Genomic DNA, 19,574 nt, shown 5'->3' on the forward strand with positions numbered 1-19,574 from the left:
GAATCACCTGTTTTCCGTCTGTTCTTCTGTTGCTGCACTAATCCCATCCATTCGCGGAGAAAGGTTCCACATGCAGCTTTTCTCGTGTAACACGCCGCTGGACTTTTTAGCGCTCAATATAATCTAGAAAACCCGGTTGATTTTCAAAATAAAAGATTTCTGACTAAAAAAAAAAGTTCCTTAATTCTTCCGCGGCCCGGTGGCAATGGGTCTGCGGCCCGGTGGTTTGGGACCACTGCTCTAGAAAACCTCTGACAGAGCTGAAGCTCAGAGTTACTAAAAGACAGCCACCAAATCTGAATGATTTAGGAATCATTTATAAAGAAGAGTGGACCAGAATTCCTCCTGATCTGTGCAGAAACCTGATCATTAACTACAACAACCATCCGACTTCTATGTTTGCCAAAAGGGTTTTGCCACTAAGTACTAAATCTTTCTGACTAAAGGGTTCAAATACTTATTTCCCTCAGTGAAATGCAAATAAATGTATATAAATTATTTGAAGTGGATTTCTTGATTTTCTATCTCTTACTGTTCAAATGAATCTCCCATCAGGATGACAGACTGTCAATTTCTTTTTAAGTAGTCAAACCTACAAAACCAAGAAAGAAATCATATTCTTTATGAGAATATCTTTATTATCTTAGACAGTTTGATCTAAGGGGCAAAAAGAAAACATATTTGGCCTTAAAATACCTTTAATTCATTGTGTTGAAAAAAAAATTGCAATAGTGACTTCAAAACTGTGAATGGAATGGAATCGTGGCTTGACTGAATTGTTATATCCCTATGGAGAGAAAATAGACTCACTCTGATTTGTGCGTGCGTAAATCAGGATTTGTGCATTACTTTGGATTTGTGGGTGAGTGTTTGTAACTCATATATTACATTTTGTGCATAAGTAAGAAAATTAAAAAAGAAAATAAAAAAAAAATACAAAATAAATTTACACATGCACAAATTAAAAATACAACAGCTTGAAACTAATTACACGCGCAAATCTTTAGAAACTATGCCCAAATCACCTCTTACACACACACGAAACTTCAGTTACGCACGGATCTCTGGTGACACTTACTTCACATCTCACTGAATCGTCTGTAAGTGATGCATTCAAGTAGTACTAGAATGCTCGTTCATCAGAGCTTTCTCCATGTTCTCTCTATACATCCATCTCTGTTTGCAGCAGATCTCCTGTGCTTGAGCTGAGGCCGGCGGGGCTCACAAAGCAGGAAGCAGCTCTGCTCTGACACACGGAGGAGTTTGGATTTCTGATTCTTTCAGCCACTGAAGCTGATGATCTTGCCTGCTTCTTTTGTCAAACTTTACCTCATAGAAACAGGAAAACCTCACAAATTATTGAAGCATTTGAAGTATTTTTTCAAACATAATCTGACTTTTTTTTTTATTTTAGAAAAATAAAAAAAAGAAATGAAACATTGGGCCGTGTTATGGGAGAAAATTTAATTTATGAATCATAATCTGCATCCAATGTTTTTCTATATGGACCCCCACCCCCAGTTTTTCAAGCAGGCACTGGTATGAAGCTCTAATATTTTCAAAGAAATCAAGTCTTTTTGGTCATTTTTTCTACTTTAACTTTCCAGATGGGTTTTGCATTTTTCTGAGCCGTCGCTCTGAGAGCGTCAGTCATCACAGCTTAGGTGAGGTCAGGTTAGAGGTGGAGTTCATCAGTCGCCCTGGTGCATGCAGCTCCGTGTTTGATGGCAGGTTGTGTCACATTTCTTAGAGCACATCTGTGACACTATAGGGGGTGTACGTATACCCCCAGGCAGAAGGAGAGCATGCTGTGGTAAACATTTAAATGATGTGCCATTCAGAGCAGACACCCGACCCCTTCAGACCCCACAACCCCTAAAACCTGCCCTCTTAAACCGATTCCTGCTCGCTGAAACCTCAGCTGTCAATGAATCCTCAGTTATCACATGTTCTCCTACTGCATGAACAGAGGAGGGAAGGACGGATTCTCTCTCCAAGAAATCTGATTGAAGTTTTGAGCTGTGGAGCAACAGAAGAAGAGCAGGTGGATAAATGAAGCCCGGCTGTCCCACAGAGGAGCAGCTCCCCTCCACATGGAGCTAAATCCACCAATACTTGGAGATTTAAGGTGACCGCTCTGAAAACAGGCACTTCCTCTCAAAACCTTCAGAAAATTACTCCTATTGAGAACTCCTATTCAGAATATATCTAGAATAATTACATCAGGCCAGTTCAGTTGGAACCCGCCCCCCAATTAAATCACTAAGACTTTCAAAAGGCTCAGATGAGATATTTGAATGTTTTCTGAACATTTAGTCCTTCTGAATTATTAAGAAGAGAACACATCACTCCTGTGTTAGCTTCTCTCCACTGGATCCCAGTTGAATCCAGGATCAAGTTCAAATTAACCTATAAGGCTCTGAATGGTGTGGCCCCATCCCATATTAGAGATCTCATAGTTCCTTACCAACCAGTCAGAACACTTCGTTCACAAAATGCTGGACTGCTTGTAGTTCCTAGAATTTCTAAAAGTACAGTTGGAGGTAGAACCTTCAGCCACCAAGCCCCTGTGTTATGTCAATTCCCTCTGCTGTAGCTCTTAAGGGTTTAGATTAATATTGATATGCTAAAAATTGTAGATTTTCTGTCATTGTTATTCTCCACATCAGCTCTGGGGTTCTGTTCACTATTCTCATTTACTTCTCCTCTCTTCTACTCTTTATTATTCATTATATTTAGTTATCTGTGCTTCTTTTTGGTGCAGTGGGATTCACATGCTGTTCCTCTCTCCCACTCTCCTCCGGGGCAGTGGGAGAGATTTCAGATTCCATTTGGATCATCTGTGCTCCTGTTCTTGGCTGTGGACCACTCCTCTGGCTCACCTCAGGATCTTTCACTCATGTGGACATCCCTAAGGTTTCTTCTTTTTTTCCTAAATCCAGATTTTTTTAGGAGTTTTTCCTTACCGGGAGGAAGGGTCTAAGGGCAGGGAGAACCAGTTTAGTTTAGCAATTAGCTATTGTTATTATGACTGACCTTCTGCTTCTGTACATTTACCTGCATGAAGCTCAATAAAGCCATTGTTTTTGTGATGTTGGGCTGTATAAATACAACTGAATTAATTATTCAAAGAAACACAGAGAAAGCAGACAATGAATGATGCCCCTTTCACAGGTACTTTAACCAAAAGCTTCATATGAAGAAAGAGGAATGCTGGAGGAGGAGTTATCTAACTGGCTTAGAGGAAGGACTCTGGCACGTTTAAGGATGGGGGTCTGATGGAGAAAAGATGAGTGCAGGGGTGTTGTAGTGTGCTTGTGCTGTTCACTTCAGTTCCAGATTATTTTCTTTATCCAGAGCAGCTGGAAAATGTTTCCATAGGCACCTTACCTGGCCCAGGTTGATGTAGACGGCGTTCTGCAGGAACTCCGAGGCCTCCCTGGCCCTCTTCTGGATGGCCAGGACCCGAACCGCTTTTACGCAGGCCTCCAACTCGATCACTCCGGCGTTCTTGTACTGGAAAATACGGTGTTGATGGAAAATGAAGGGTCAAAGAGTTTTACAACCCCCTGATAATCAGAGGAAATGTTTTCTCATCCACTTCTGACCCTGGTAAGCCCGGCTGCAAAGGCGGAAGCGCTGGACTTTCAGGACTGCAGCTGAGAGTTCATGAAGCCTCTGTGTCTGTTTTTACCTCACATTGCCTCAGAAAAAACACTTAAGGTGACCAGGCCAAGGCACACTATGAGAAACACAACAGATTTATGCCAAATGACCAGTTTTTCAGCGCATTACTGACTCTTTGATCAGATAAGATGTAATTGTGCAGTGGGCCGGTGGAGCTGTAGAGATGCACGGATGTGAGGATGCTTTCAAAGGTTATCAGTGACTAATAAGCTTTAGTTTCCAGTTAATATATGCGCTCTCACACTTGATGCTACATAGTATCCCCATGTGTTTCTGTGTAATAAAGCAGCTGTCATGCCAGCTGATGCCTTCATGTCTTATTGAACACTGCCCTCTGCTGGCTAGCAGAAAACACTTCAGTGCAGCCCCAAAGCAAGGCTCCTCCTATGAAAATAAATGCTGTTGCAGATCATTAATGGAAAAACAGCAGGTTTGGGACTAAAACCGAATGCTGGAGGCATCAGCTTCTGAAGCATGATCACAACAGCTGAACCCTCAGGACCTGCTGCTGCAGAAAATTTGACAATATTGATGGAGAGTTGAAATGATGAGAACCAGAGGATCACCTCTAAAACTGAAGATCTCTTTGTCGGAGTAAACCTCTGGAGTTGTCTGGAGAACAAATAAAACATCTAGACGGCAAATCTTCTGAAGACTCCCGCCATGGATGACAAATGATCCCCCAAAATACTCAGAAGCGGTTTGAAGCCCCCAAACAGACAGTCGCTGGGAGGCGGGCCGCTGAGCATCTTTAAGGACGTTTCTGAGCTCACAGTCGGAGGGTGAAGCAGCATGGAGGAAGCGAAGAAGCAAAGTTTTATCGAAGCAGACAGAAAGATTGATGGAAGATCCAAAGCAGCCCCATGGGGGGAGGATCAACAAAATGGAATTGTGAATATGAAAAAGCTGGAGAAAGTTCAGGAAAATGACGAGCCAGTCGTCTGTGCAGAGTTGAAAGTAGGCGGTTCTTCCCGCAGAGCAGCTCTAAACCTCAACTCCTCTGAGCCCCACAGACGAGCTGCAACACCAGAGCCGCTGAGGAGGACGAGCTGGCTGTGAAAGACGAAGAAACAAAGAGCTTTCGGGCTTCTGGAAGAACTCTACAAAGCTCTGCTGACACGAGAAACCATTAAATCAGCCTTTAGGACCACAGTAAACGTCTGGGACGTTTGCTGTGTGAATGCTGTGGAGCAGCACAATGATCTCAATTGTACTGAGTGAAAAACAGTGGAAGCTTGTGAGCTCAGCTGATGAGCAGAGAAAAGAACTCACGAGTGCAGGACATGCAGACCGAGTGGACAGACTTGGGAACTTGCACAGATGCTCACTAGACATCCAGGGCACTTCGCTCCAGACCTGCCTAAAACTAGGGGTGTGCCAAAATATCGATAATGCGATATATTGCGATATTTAGTCCTGCGATCGATTCTCGATGGGTTCTCACCAAGTATCGATATTATATTTTTCATTTGAAGAGGCTGTTGCGCTGAGCATCTGAGTCGCGCGGCAGAACTATTAAGCAGATGGGCGCGCTGCGTCTGACTTTTAATAGCGATGCACGCCCTCATTCGGGAGAAGCACCAGAGAGATACAGGCTCTGTAGCGCGTGTGTGAAGCATGTCTACCTGTCAGCATTTATCATCCATCTGTAGATCCAGCAGATCCAGCCGGTAAGAAGTGACTTTGTCCGAGCGCTAGAATGTCAGCGATCACTTACTTCCTGTTTGCTGTGGGAACTGGGCGCGTGCTTCGCAGTTGTCTGTGTACTTCAGGTACCGTTGGAATTTTCGTTTTCATGCACTTCAATGTTTAACCTGCTGCTGTACGGTGTAACTTTGATAAATTTATAATGTGACGTTTTCAAACAATGTAATTACTTGTTGCTAATGTTAATTTAAAGTAATTCTTAAATAAATAAAGCAGGATTTGATGTATAAACTGAAATTTAAATGTAATTAAAATAAAGTGCATGAATTCACTGTAAAATTAGGGAGAATGCTAATTAATTGAAGCACTTAAAATTATATTTATTGCCATTATTATGTGTGTTTTAAGGATTTTACCTATTGACTGCTGACTGACCAAATGGAAAAATGATAAAAATTGGAAAAATAATCTCAAGTGACAGTCTGAGTAAATCAGCCTTCATTTTTGGATGCTCAGCCCTTTTCAAGTGAGAGAAAAGTGCACAAAAAATTAGGTCAATTTTGAGAGAGGCTGTAAAACATTATATTCATCATCCTTTGGTGTGACGTTCTTTTAGAGGTAGATAGCTGTCACTACTTGACTTATTCAATTTTTGTTCTGTTGTTTACAACAATTCTGCACTAAGTAGTGTCACTGCTGATCATGTTTACTATTGTTGACATTGAATTTGACAGATAATTCCAATTCAATTGGTGTCAATGCTCTTCAAAGACATATTACTGATTTCAGCAATGTTGCACAAAAGTTTATATAATTTGTTGTACAAAATAAGAAAAGTTGTTTATTATGATTGTGTTTAAGCTAAAAAAGATAAATGAGGATATATTTTCCCATAAAACATGTTCTTCTATATAATGTTAGTTATTAGAGGATTTTTACCAATTATTGCAGTATTGTGATATTATCGATATCGTGATCCATGTATCGCGTATTGTATCGTATCGTGAGGTACCCAGTGATTCCCAGCCCTACCTAAAACCCAAACTCTGTTCTCCCACAGCGCTCCACATTCGCTTCCTACCTTCCCATAGTAGGAGATGGCCTCTTTGTATTTCTCAATGATGTCCTCGGGGCTGAGGCAGTTCTTTGCTCGGCCGATCTCTGCGCTGGTGTCGGCACTGATGCCGCTGGCTGTGAGAGCGCCTGCAACAGAAACCAAGTCACCGATCAGAGATGGAACCACAGGACCTTTCCCATCCCAAAGCACAGGACAACCAGAACAAATGAAGACACATTAGCTCCCATCATGCCCTTCTTTATAAAGCCTCAGCACCCGTCAGAGGGGTGAAGACCATCCATCACACTAAGTCTATGTTCGAGACTGAAGGTGAAAATGGACTCAAATCTTATTTTTGCAGCTGAAACTAAAACTGAAATCATGATTTTAAACTACAGTCAACAATTTCTTTTGTAGGCTGATCTCTGAAACCATCAACAAAGAACTCAAGAAAAAAGTCCTGAAGTTTTCTAGAATCAACTTCAAATATAGTAAGTGTCACAGTTTATTTGAAGCATGAAATAGAATACTGTTAGGATGAAGGATGAAATCCACACCTGGTATGTGACAGTGTGAATGATTTTTAGTCACCTAAACCTGAAAACTGTCCCTCATGTCTGATCATTTCAGGCAAACATGAAATTAGTGCATGAAATACCTGCTGCAACTTTATTTATATGAAACGGATGAACATGTTCATGTCCTTCTCAGAAAGCATCACTAGAACGAGGTTGTTCGTTTGGAAATGTTCTTAGAGTCGCCGGCAGCAACGGAGACGGACAGTCTGATGCAGCTGAAGGCCTTTGAGGCTACAAGCAGCTTCTTTCTCTATGAAGATGGAAACGTTCTACGAGCAACACCATCCCCGATAAACACAGCCTGAGCAGCAGCTTCCATGCTCCTAAGAACCAGCTGAACTGCACTGGAGCAGGAACTTCTTTTTGTTTGCTAAGAATCTCAAACTTAAAGGTTCTTAGCAAAGAAACTTTGAGTTTTAAAAACATTTGTTTGACATGCCAAGCTCCAAATTCAGAGAGACTCAAATACAGAAAACACAAAATCAGTTGTTCCAATACAGACTTCCTACTGTCACAAACCTGCACTGCATTTGGGGAACGTGTGAATCTTACCTATGTTGTATTTTAAGACCACCAAAAAAACTAACTTGCACAGCATTTAGGAACCATCTAAAAAAATAAAATAAAATAAAAATAACCTACACATCATTTGAGGTCCATCTGAAAATGTAACTTCTGTTGTTTTTAAGGAACTGTACACAAATTCACCAGTTGGTCCTTTTTTATGGGAACTGCACTAAGATCAAGAAAACATTTGAAATAATCCATGCCATCTGCCTCTAATGTCAGATAAAACTGCTGGTTTAGAACTGCTCCGTCTATGTTTACGTTGAGGCTTTGCATAAGCTTCAAACTTCTATTTTAGAAGAAAATCTTAAGAGACCAATGGATGTTGTACATTTAAAAACCTCTAAACTCTACACACAAATGTCCTGAAAATCACAGGAAAGACATTTGAAAATAAAATGTATATATATATATATATTTAAAAGGCGCTTTACTGCCCCTGCTGGTGCTGGAGCACACCAGCACGTTTGTTTGGAAAAAAGAAAGATTGAGTCTAGACTAGAGAAAAGAAATCTCCAGGAGGAGAGGGTAAGCCCGTGAATTCACATCCAGCTAAAGGATCGAATGTTCAGGAGTAAACAGGACAAACAGTACAGCCACTATGACCTAAAGACTGAGACTAAATTTTTCTAAGTAAAACTACAGAGTCAAGAAGAAAAATTGGAGCTTAGAGAGAAGACGGAGCTAATGTGACTCAGAATAAAAGTGATTTAAATAAAAAAGGATGCAGTGACAACAGCACAGGAACATAAGCAAACAGCAAGACTGGTGTCCAGGCAGCGTCTGGTTGGACAGTTCATACCTGGATCAATGAGAACCTCCTGAGCTCCTACAGACAGAGAGAGAAAATGCAGATTCACTCCATGACACACGTTAGCAGAGTTAGTGCGGTCGCAGCAGAAGCTGCAGTCTGAAGCGGGGGGGTCATTTACACCCGTCAAAATAAGAGCACAGACAAGCCTGTTCAAATGGATGCCACTCCCTCCACATGCTGCACACATCAGCATGCATCACAGAACCAGCGAAAACATTCCATTGTCCAGGTTTCACGTGAAGAGAGTGGAGTGCTGATTGCTCTAAACTGAATCTGAAAAATTAATCATTTCAGACAGATCCATTTCAGTTTCTTCTTCTGTTCTTAATTAGGTTCTTTTAGGAGTTTTGCCTTACCGTGAGGGAGGGTCTAAGTGGCAGATATAACCAGTTTAGTTTAGCAATTAACTATTGTTTAAATTTTATGACCGACCTTCTGCTTCTGTAAAATTACCTGCATGAAGCCCAATGACGCAATCGTTTTTGTGATATTGATCTATAGAAATAAAATTGAATTGAACTGAACTAAACGTCGTCAAAAGTATTTTTGCAGATCAGAGATTTACTTTGTTTTTCTGAGATCTCTTCTGATGTGCTGTCTCAAAAGGAAACTTCTGGTCTGTTTCATTCATTTCATTTCGCAAATTTAGTGTGCTTATCTGCTTTTTTCATTGATAGAATATCAGAAATGGACATTAACTGAATTCTGAAACTCATAAATAAAAGGATTTGTTTACATTGTGAAGGCATGAGTGGAAAAAACTGAACTATTAGGGCCTTACATCAAACATTTTAATGAGCAGCTCAACCTGCAGAAACAATTTCTTTCTTTTTTTAGTGTCTTTTCCAAAAGTCTCAAACAAAAAGTGTAGAAGAACAGGTTAAACTCTCATTAAAGGAACATAATCTCCTTTTCCCTTAACAAAGAAATTCCCTTCTTATTTTCATCCAAACCCATTTCTGCGGTCTTTCCTGCTTGAGCTCCTTTATTGCCTCATAGATCTTCACATTAAAGGTGGGAAAGTTTAGGCTCCGCCTCTTTGAGACACCATTCACAGCGTAGGCTCAGCGGAAACCCACAGCACACACTCTGGCTGTTTAGATCAAAATGAATCTACAATAAATGAAAAAAAATGTTTTTTGCTGAATAAAAGTTAACTTGCGAGATATGCGAAAAGCGCCGAGTTAAAGAAGTTAATGCAGCCGCAGCTTTCAGCAGGTTACACACAAAGCCAGCAGATGTTTGCGGCGCTCAGCAGAAGCACTTCCCCATCTGTGTCCCTCTGCTTGGGAAACACACACCCACCTGGTCTGTGGCGTTTCCCTGCATCCGCCGGCTGTGAGACGCTGGGTTTAGACCCGGCCGCCTTCCCTGCAGTGCCTCCTGGGTAGTGGAATATGACGGAGGCCGAGCACAACCCTTCTAACGCACCTGCAGGACATGCAAATGGTCTAAACACAGGTCTGGAAGTCCTCCTTCATCTCTGACCTTTAATGAAAAACTGTTTCTGCCGCTTTCCTCAACAGTCATGGTCTGAGCAGAACACATCCGGACCATAGAAGGTTCTGTTGGTCAACCTTCCCAGCAGAGCAGATCTAGACAGAAGGAGAAACGAATCCGCTCACCTCCAAGCCACAGGAAGTCATTGACGGCCCGCAGCAGCTCCACGGCCATGTGGTAGTGAACCAGTGCATCCTGCAGCATGCCCGCCTGCAGACACAGGTCCCCCACGTGCTTCCTCATCCGACCCTGGCAGCGCTTCTTGTAGTGCCTGTGAGTAAGGCAGGAGAAGCCAGAAGACTAGTTCAGACAGCAGCAGAAGCATCAGCTGAATCCAAACACACAGACAGTCTTCATGTTCTTCTTATGTCAGGAGGAAGCTGGCAGCGCGGGCAGATACAGAGGAGGGGTTCATTAGCACAGGATGTGAGCTGTCCCATAGCAGCTAATATGAAAGGGGAGGGGGGCAATCATAGGGATACAGGAAGTTTGAACTTTCAGGTGAAGTCTTAATATTTTAGACCAAAAACAGGAAAGTCAAAGCAAAACAAAGTGGATCAGGGAATCAGGAACCAGACAGAACAGTCAGGATTTCAGGAAAATCTAATGTTCTGTCACGAAGAAATGTTTATTTGAACGGTCTTTATTGCTGCCAGTGTCTGTTCTTCTGAAAAATGCTGGCTTCTTCCCTCATCCCATCATGTGAAGCTCCAGCCTTAGCCTTAGCAAACCATGAGGAGAACTGTCATGATGCTGTCGGCGGAACAGGGTTCCGTTTAAACTTAGCAAAGATCAGGTTGCAGAAAACAAATGGATCGTCAATAACAGCAGAAAGAAGTTTTAAATGAATAACTCTTGAAGGAGAAGAACATGAAGGAAAACTCACAGCTTTCAGAATAAAACTGAGATTTACACTAAACTTGGACTAAAACAACAAAGTGTGTGAGCAATAAGAAGCATTTCCTTTTGTTTGATCAAGTTTATGTCCTAAAACTTTGAGGAACATAAAAATGTAACTAAAACTTTTTTTCCTCAATTCTGGCCCTACATTAAAGCGGCACCAACACGTTTTCTATTTTTTGTTTCTGTTCAGCAGCTTTAATCAGGTCAGCATCACCTGAACACCTGACCATAAAGCCTCCAGCAGCACCTGCAGCTCTTAAAGTAGGGGTCACCAACACGTCGCCCGCGGGCCTCTTCTAAAAATAGCACAATTCACTTGTGAGCTGCTCGAAAATTTTATTTTAGTGTGATGCGATTTTTTTAAATCACACCTCCCTTCATAAAGGATTAAAATTCGAAATATCTTAAAGCTATATTGTAACGACTCTACTGGTATGTTAATAGTCCGACTTAACTGGTATGTTAATAGTAGCAGGGACGCCGCAGGGACCCAAAAGGCGAGTTACTCTTTCACTGTCTGGGGAGGAGAAACGTCAGTGCCCTGTACATCGCACGACCCCGAACAGTCTCAGGCAGAAGAAGACCACGAAGCAGACTGGGTACTCTCACTTCCGTCATCAACACCCATTTACTTTAAACACACATTAACAGCCAAACGGTATGAACGTGACTTCTGCTCACAGCTCCCTCACTCATGGTGAGCAATGTAACACACCACAGATTTCCCACTTCCCATGAGTCTTAGGAGCTGAAGGCGGGGCTAACCCCCGGGTCGCCACACTATGTTCATTATTTCTGAAGCCAAAAACAGCCTGTCCCACTATTTTTCTTTTTTTAAATCGTTTTCTCCTTAACGAGATAATCAATAGTCGCATTTCCATTAACTCTGAAATTTCGCAAATTGGAATTTGGATAATAAATTATCCAAATGGAAACACCACAGTTTCGAAAAAACTGGCATTTTTCGAAAAAAGAAATTGCGCTTACAGGAGGAAATAGACATTTTTCGCAAAGCGGAAACACTTTTTTCTAAATAAATGCGCTTCTCGGTATGAAGTGTCTGATCTGAGCGCTGCACAGCCGGCGCATCGGGAGGTCCCGCAGCGTCAAAGCGCTTTATAAATTGCGGGTCATACAGAAGCAGCTCCTCCTCCTCCTTTCCTCATCGCTTCATCTACAGACGCACTTTTGCAGCTTGGAGCCTGAAGTCTCATGAGCGCGTGCGCCGTGACAGAAACTTGAATTTATGTTGTCGTGTTTTCAAACAGAAAAAAAGGTCCTGGTTCTTTCCTGTTAGAATGCTTTTTCTTTTAACCGCTGAACAGACTTCTCTCTCTTCTGAGTCGAGCTGCGCTGCGCGCGCCCCAGACAGAGCTGTGACGTCACCCACATGCTCCCTTTCAGTGAATGAAATAAAAAAAATACTTGTTGTCGTTCATCGCCGTGTTTTTAATGACTTATCGCGTGAGTTGGTTTGTGATTTATCGCAAAATTATGATTTAATGGAAACAGTGTCATTTCGAAACGTTTTTTTTTTTTTTAAATTCCAAGAATTTCCATAAAGTTTTGCGCAAATGTGTAATGGAAATGCAGCTAATAACAAAGAATGAGGCGTCCCCTTCTCTCTTTCCCACTTGGAGACACAGAGAATATTTGATTATTAGTTATCTTTAATAGAAACACAGATTACAACAAAAAAAAAAAAACTAAAATTTTTCGAAAAAAAAAAGTTATTGCGCGTAGAGGAGCTGGTGTTGGGGGCGTATGAAATGGATGGACATTTTTCACAGAACTGTAATGGAAATTGACTTTTTTTCTAATTAAATGCGCTTCTGAAGTGTCTGTCTGAGTACAGCACAGCGGGTGCTGTTATAATTTTGTTAAAAACATTTCATTTGGTCATTACCTCAAAATGTGACAAGATCTGTTGAGATTAATAAAGTTCTGAATATTGATATCTGTTTCCTAGCTTGTTGTCATTATTGATAATTATGCTATGAAATCAGTGTCTTCACATAGAGAAGTATCATTATTATTATTAATAATGAATAACTAAAGGCAAACTAAGCAAATTTATTATTTCAAACTGGTAGCCCTTCGTATGATTCAGTACCCATGAAGTAGCCCGCAGGTTCAAAAAGGTTGGTGACCCCTGTCTTAAAGTAAAGCCTACTGACAAAATAAGGACAAAACAGACACATTTAACCAGTTTACCCCAAAGGAGAAAAGAAACTCCATAAGAACTGACTATGAAACCTGTTTCCTGCAGTGTGAACACATTAGGATGATCTGTGGAGGAGGGATACATCTGGAATCATGACAATATCAAGGGCAGCCCTTCAGGGTGGAGCTGATGGGATCAGTGAGGGGGAACTAGCTACCTAACCAGCTAACTAGTAAGTCTAAAGTCTCACCTTTTTGCACCCAACAATAAACTCACAGGACAGTATGAAAAAAGAGGAAGACAGACACATAAAGCAAAGAATTCAGACAAAAATGAACAAAAGAAAGAGGCTGATACGTGTGGGAAGCTGATGACGCATTAATCAGATACAAGTTTGCAAAAATGAGGAAATGTTAACAGAGGAAGGCTGCAGAAACATCTCACCTGCTGTCTGTGTCCAAACCCACAAAGTCCTTTTTCTCAAAGGGCACGCAGAGCAGAGAAATCTTGTCGCCGGACTTATCTGTGGCCCGGTCCAGCCGCTTGGACTCCAGAACGATAAATATGGACTCCACAAAGTCTTCCACCCTCCGCTCCACATCACTGCACTCCTCAAAGCTGGGGTAGAAGACCATGTCTGTGCGGGACTGCTCTGCAACCTCTCCCTGCAGCCCAAACACCAGCAGGCGCGAGTCGTACAGCGTGGAGGTGTACACGTCCTTCTGGCTGTGGAAGCGATCCGCCGTCTGAGGCCAGTCCCGTGATGAGCTGCAGGTGGTGATGGCAATGAGGCCCACCACTTTGCGGTGGGTCTGGAAGTCGCCCCACTCGTTGTTTTCAGGCAGATAGTGGTGTCTGTAGCGGATGAAGAGCAGACGCTGGGAGTCCCGGATGCTGAGCTGCCTCACACTGGCGATGCGCTTGTAGATCTTAAAGAACTGGTCCTCCGGCACGATGCCGACCGGCTGGACCACCACCAGCACCGTCTGGTGGTCCTCCGCACACTGCATGTAATCTGGAACGCTCATCCTAGAAGCAGCTGGGAAAAAAACACAGCTGGAGTTCAACAGAGAACATTCACAATTAATTTAATGCATTTTATAGTGGAAATTTTCATTTTTTTTCTTCAATAGCTTTCAATCTAAAGTGCTGAGCCCGATAGTCCTCATCTGGGAGGATTATTATTAGTAGTCTGAGGTCAGTAGGTCAAACGGCCTCAAAGCTATTGAGGAAATCTCCTGAATATCTGTCAAAAGCCAATATCCAACAACCTCACCTCGATGATATCCATCTATTTCAACAGCGTATGATTTGTTCAGGTTGTTTCGTTTGTTTGCTCCTTCTTTGGAGAGCCCGATGTTATAATCGGCCTCCTTGTATGTTTACTTTAAAGCCGTTTGTAGTTTTGAATTTCCACAAAAAAATCACCAGATAACAGAGAACAAACAGAAAAATCCACCTGCTGCAGCTAATAGCTGCCCGGAACAAAACGCATTCCAATCGTGATAAATGAAAACACGTTTTTTATCCCGTAAAAACGGAAAATAAGTCAATAAAAGGCGGCGGGAGTTGCTATTTTGTTCATTTAAACAGCCCCAAAAAATGAAACAAACACCGTCAGTTAGCTCAGCTAAGCTAACTATCAAAGAAGATGCCGCTCTGAACACAAACCACAAAACCAACCACCGCAACGACACCGCCGCGAGCGCTAATACCACCAAAACATTTGAAAGGATTTGACTGAACAACAAAAAAGAGAAATCCTGCGTTACCTTCACTGATTTCTACAGATATTTTGGGCTTCCTTCCTTAGGGCTGTTTGACGTCACAGCAAAGCCGCAACATGACTTCCGGGAATGTTTTCAAATTAAAAGCAGCTCTTCCTGATTGGTCTCTTGGTGTGTTTTATTGTTTCAATAAGGCACATTCGGTAGTTGTATTAAGGATTCTGTCTTGTTTTAATTATTTTTTAATTATTATTTTTGAAGGGTTTCTTTGGTTTTCCTTGTATCTAAAGTCCAAATAAAATCTATATACTTCAAAGAAAATGACTTTTTTTAAAATAATCAAAACAATAACTTGTACAAAGGTGTGCAGACATTGCCTGGCCTCCGAGTGAGCAGATTGAGGTTTGAATCAGTTCTTCATGTGTGTATGTTCTCCTCATTCATGTGTGGGTTTTCTCCTGCATCCTCCACAGTCCAGACACAGGCTTCACGGGCCGATTGGTACTCAGCTGTGAACATGAGTGTGTGGCCTTGTGATGGACTGGAGAACTGCCCAGGGTGAACCCCACCTTCACCTACAGTAGCTGGGATAGGCTCCAGCAACCCTACACGGGAAGTCGGGTTTAGAAAATGGATAGATAACGATGTCACACTTAAAACTAAATCCAAAAAAAAAAAAAAAAAAACGTATTTTCCCAGTTTCTTCACCATATTCCTCAAAATTGTTTGTGGTATTTTAGAGATGATTCACTCCCTAGTGGTGGAACACTGCACATCCTTTCCAAATAAAAGCATACACAAATACGTGCTTCACAGAACAAAAGTCTTTGAGCTGAGGATGTCTGCACAGACAAACCTTTCAGGTGGCTGTGTTGTTCCTGCTGTGTGAAGATGCAGAGCAGTCGTGACATCCAGCGCTCTTGTAAATGAAGAGTCATAATTCAGGAAAATGTTCGCACTGTTAAGAAAGATTCCACATTTATTTGCAGAATATCTCCAGATGCTGCTGCACAACAAGACCTCAACAGAAGAACCCCACACAGACAGACTCAACCCTTTATTTTCTTAATCCATGAATCACTTTTCACAATCTTCTTGGAAGACAACTGCATTTTATCCCCATTTTCTCCTTTGATTTTCTGTTTTGGCCAAGGATGTTGGTCCAAAAGCAAAGCTGTTTACACTGGAATGTCTTTACTAAGATTCTTCGTGAGAACACACCAATAACAAGCAGACGGCTACAGGACAGCACAGGGGCTGCCAAATCAAAGCACACAGACGATTGGGTGGGAAAACCTGCTTAAGACTGCACAGACACATTGCATTTGAGCCGAGATCCAGAACCAGCGTAGGTCCAAACATGCTGCTCCCTTAAGACTGTCGGGTAACCCAATAAATCCATCAATCATTTTCACTTTGGCATCACTGCTCAGTCACTGGTGGCAAGAGCAGCGTGTCAAGAAATGGAACAGGAGCCAAACGTTAACACTACAGCGGTACTAACAGTTACAGTCTATTGGCACCAAATGTGAAAAGAAAAAACTAAACTTTACGGACACAAACACTTTCCATCTGTTCATATGCTTTTATTTTGAAAAACCAATCCACTGAAAATTGTTCCCATCAAAGTTTGAACAACAACCTTAAGACTTGATGTGACTGAAGGAAAAGTTTTTGTACATCATCTGAAATGGTTTTGAAAATACTGGATGGGATTTTCAAAATAAAACTTCCTTTCTGACACCGATTCACAATTCCAAAAAAAAAAAAAATCTTTGACATTTGAACCTCAGTCATTGGAGAGATGTCAGGGAAAAGCACACATTCCTGTTTCAGAGGTAAAGATGACTTTCTGTATGTTCAATGAGCTTTCATGAGGAAACATTCAAAATGATCAAGATTGGAGATGATTTTCTTTGCTTCTCAAAACCAAAACCCCAGATTTATAAACATGATGTGCTCTGCCATCGTTTTTCATGAAGAGGGAAAGGGGGTGCGTTTCCACAGATTCTGGGTTGAATGTTATCAGATGGATTAGTCTGAAGTGATCATGTGGCCACCGCTCAGAGTAGTCGACCTAATTACTGCCCTTCTCCACAGCTGTGGACTTGTGACAGAGCAGAAAGTGACTCTGGTTTGCAAAGAAATGACAGAAATAAAGATCTAAAACAGACTGGGACGAGTGCAGAGGCCGGAGCAGCAGGAGGGAAATGCTCGTCGTCTAATCAATAAGCTGGATTTTTGGCATTCTTCATTTTGGCGTTGAAAGTGGAGGACTCAGTCAGACGGGAAGTGGAGCCCCCTGCAGCGTGGGGGTGGGGGGCAGAGAGGAAGACTGTCCAGCTGCCTTCTTCCTCAGGCCAGCTTCAGAAACTGTTCCACGGAGTCTGCCTCCACGGCTTCTGCAAACATTTCATAATTCTGCAAAGACAGGGAAAACGTCACAGGTGAACATACAGCAGCTGGACAGAGAACTCTTTACGACTTACTTTAATGATTACTGGCGCCTAAACCCAAATCTTTACCATACTGTAACTTTTCAACTGTGAATATGATCATTCCAGCAGATTCTGAAGGAGAAAGCAGCTCTAATAGAATCTACAAGAATCATGTTCACAGTTGAAAACTTAACGTAAATCAAAGAACAAACACTGGAGCTCCGCTGTTAAAGGGTTAAGAAGGATGAATGAACAAAATGTCAGCAGTTTTGTTTTATGTTTACTGCTAAAGTGAGGTTAGAACAGTTTCTATCATTCTTAAGGTTGCTTTTACATCTCCTGGCCACCAGAGGTCTCTGTTCTTTATGAGAACAAAACCTCAGAGCTTTGATGCTTCAGAGAAATGAAAATTCTTCTCACAATTTCAACAGATCCAGTTTTGTTCTTCGTTGAATCTTTCTGTGTTCTTCCTTTCCATCACTTTGCATTTTCTGAGCTGCTGAGCATTACATACTGCAGGTCTGTAGCATAATATTAGCAGTAATGCTAGGAGGATTCTTCTTCAGATCCTTCCCCAGAACTTCCACACTACCGACCCGAGGAACAAAAACCCTCAGAAGGGTTTTTGTTCAAAGCAGACGGGGCTCGAGTACCCCCAGAGTTCCCGACCTCCCATGAGGGTGAACCGATCCACACAGCAGCATCAGATTTCAGCTGCACGCCATCATTCCATGAGTGCTGGGATCCAGAATGAGCATCAGCTTCTCACAGAGCAGCTTCAGCAGCACAATTCCTGACACGAAGCTGATGTCCTGCAGCCGCAAAGTCAATGGAAGCAGGTTCTGACAGCACAAAGCCTCCAGAAAAAACACTACTTTATGTTTGTGAAAACAGGATTCCACATTTTTCTCGGAAATGTTCGAAGCATCAAAACTTTTGTAGAGACAGAGGAAGACCAAAAACCCTATTTTAAACATTAAACTTGTGTTTTTGGTGCCTTAAACCATACTTTTTTCTGGTACATTTTATCTATACCATTCACTTTTGAAGATGACATGACCTAAACATTTGTTGACGTGAACAGGATAGAATTATCATAAAGCCATACATTTCTGATTTCACAACGTAAAGAAATTAGACATAAAAGATGGAAGTTGAAGGATGTCAGTTCAGGATATTTTCATCAAATCTTTGGTTGAGATTAAAAATCAGAAGCCTACAAAAAATTAACACGTTTTTATCAAAAGGTGTGTTCATTTTCTGGCTTTTTTATTATTTGAGTTTTTCCAATTGTCATTGAGATTTTTATGTTTTGCATTGATGCATTTGTATGTGTGAGATAACCTTCAGGGCCACCGTAGTTAACCCTAAAACACTACTAATGTCAAAGTGAATAAATGTCTTACTGGCTTGCCGTACCTCTTCTACCGTTCACACCATCACGTGAATCAGCTGATACTGATCTGAGGCAGAGAAAAAGCGTCTTTCCTTTCCTGCTTTGCTCCGATATGCACATTACTATTGTAGATGCTCATAATAAGAGCGCTGCTTTTCTCTGCAGATAAGCGTGGATTACACAAACACTTCTCAACGCCACAGAGACTTGTTTCCTCCGCTTCAGAATCTGCTGGAATTATGATCATCACGTTAACGGTAGATGATCATCACCTAAACACTGGAGCTGAAGCTCCAATGTTGAAGGATTTTAACCGACTGTTTTCATTCGCTCCACCTCCCGCCAGCATCAGGCGCACGTGCACAGACGCGCACGGACCCAAACTGAGTGAAAGTAGGCCTGGGCGATATGGGAATTTTCATATTGCAATATCGTTTTTTTTCATTTTGTGCGATAACCATATTAAAAACGATATAAATCAAATAACTATATTTGTCAAAGTAATCTTTATTGCAAACAGCTTTTTAGATTTAGATTTTTACACCTTAACTTTGCCCCCCCCCCCATTAAATCTTAGTTAGTTCAAATTAAACTTTCATTATTTTTTGTATTAACTGTAGTATTAAAACTAACTGTGAGGAACATTTAAATATTTCTAAAAAATATTGTACATATACATGATGTACACAATAGTTAAACCATAACGGTGGGATGTTTTCAATAGGCTGGACAGAATTTCTGATTTATTTTAATCTGACTGCAGCACATACAAGTTCCCTTCAAATTAAAATTAAGTCTTAAAAACATTGTTCTAAAGCAGCAAATATATTGCAGTTATTTTTATATTATTTTCTAATTTCTTTTGAACATAAACTATAGGTACTGCTGTACAGCAGAAGATAAAATGTAAACTTAAAATAAACAGTTCTGATAATAGATTTACTCATCATTTCACTCAGTCATCTGACATGTGTGCATGTTGGAGGATTGATCAAACATATAAGATCTCTAGTGTCATGTCAGGAGTCGTTAAAAACAAGTTTATTTTACTATTATTAGATCACCTCAGTAAGAAATGAGCATAAACGGCACAAAT

The 19,574-nt window shown here is 41.4% G+C and overlaps 2 protein-coding genes across 5 annotated transcripts in view; both read right to left on the reverse strand.

Annotated features, from left to right (window-relative positions):
• Nucleotides 1-14,836, reverse strand: part of trappc9 (trafficking protein particle complex 9) — a 192,281-nt gene extending 177,445 nt beyond the window's left edge. For 2 of the 4 annotated variants that reach the window (XM_024257960.1, XM_024257956.1), the window contains exons 1-7: nt 14,690-14,836; nt 13,362-13,956; nt 9,976-10,121; nt 9,656-9,781; nt 8,339-8,365; nt 6,416-6,537; nt 3,391-3,516 (exon numbers count right to left, since the gene is read on the reverse strand). In XM_024257960.1, coding sequence (XP_024113728.1) covers nt 3,391-3,516; nt 6,416-6,537; nt 8,339-8,365; nt 9,656-9,781; nt 9,976-10,121; nt 13,362-13,945 — 1,131 coding nt within the window. In that variant the 5' untranslated portion in view covers nt 13,946-13,956; nt 14,690-14,836. Of the gene's footprint in view, nt 1-3,390; nt 3,517-6,415; nt 6,538-8,338; nt 8,366-9,655; nt 9,782-9,975; nt 10,122-13,361; nt 13,957-14,193; nt 14,639-14,689 lie in introns of those variants that run through there. The other 2 variants (XM_024257957.1, XM_024257959.1) reach the window with 2 other exon arrangements.
• A 769-nt stretch (nt 14,837-15,605) lies between these two features.
• Nucleotides 15,606-19,574, reverse strand: part of sh3bgrl3 (SH3 domain binding glutamate-rich protein like 3) — a 5,509-nt gene continuing 1,540 nt past the window's right edge. The window contains exon 3 of the mRNA XM_024257961.2: nt 15,606-17,065. Coding sequence (XP_024113729.1) covers nt 17,000-17,065 — 66 coding nt within the window. The 3' untranslated portion in view covers nt 15,606-16,999. The remainder of the gene's footprint in view (nt 17,066-19,574) is intronic.

The sequence above is a fragment of the Oryzias melastigma genome, linkage group LG11 (assembly GCF_002922805.2).
Source record: "Oryzias melastigma strain HK-1 linkage group LG11, ASM292280v2, whole genome shotgun sequence".
Classification (NCBI taxonomy): domain Eukaryota; kingdom Metazoa; phylum Chordata; class Actinopteri; order Beloniformes; family Adrianichthyidae; genus Oryzias; species Oryzias melastigma.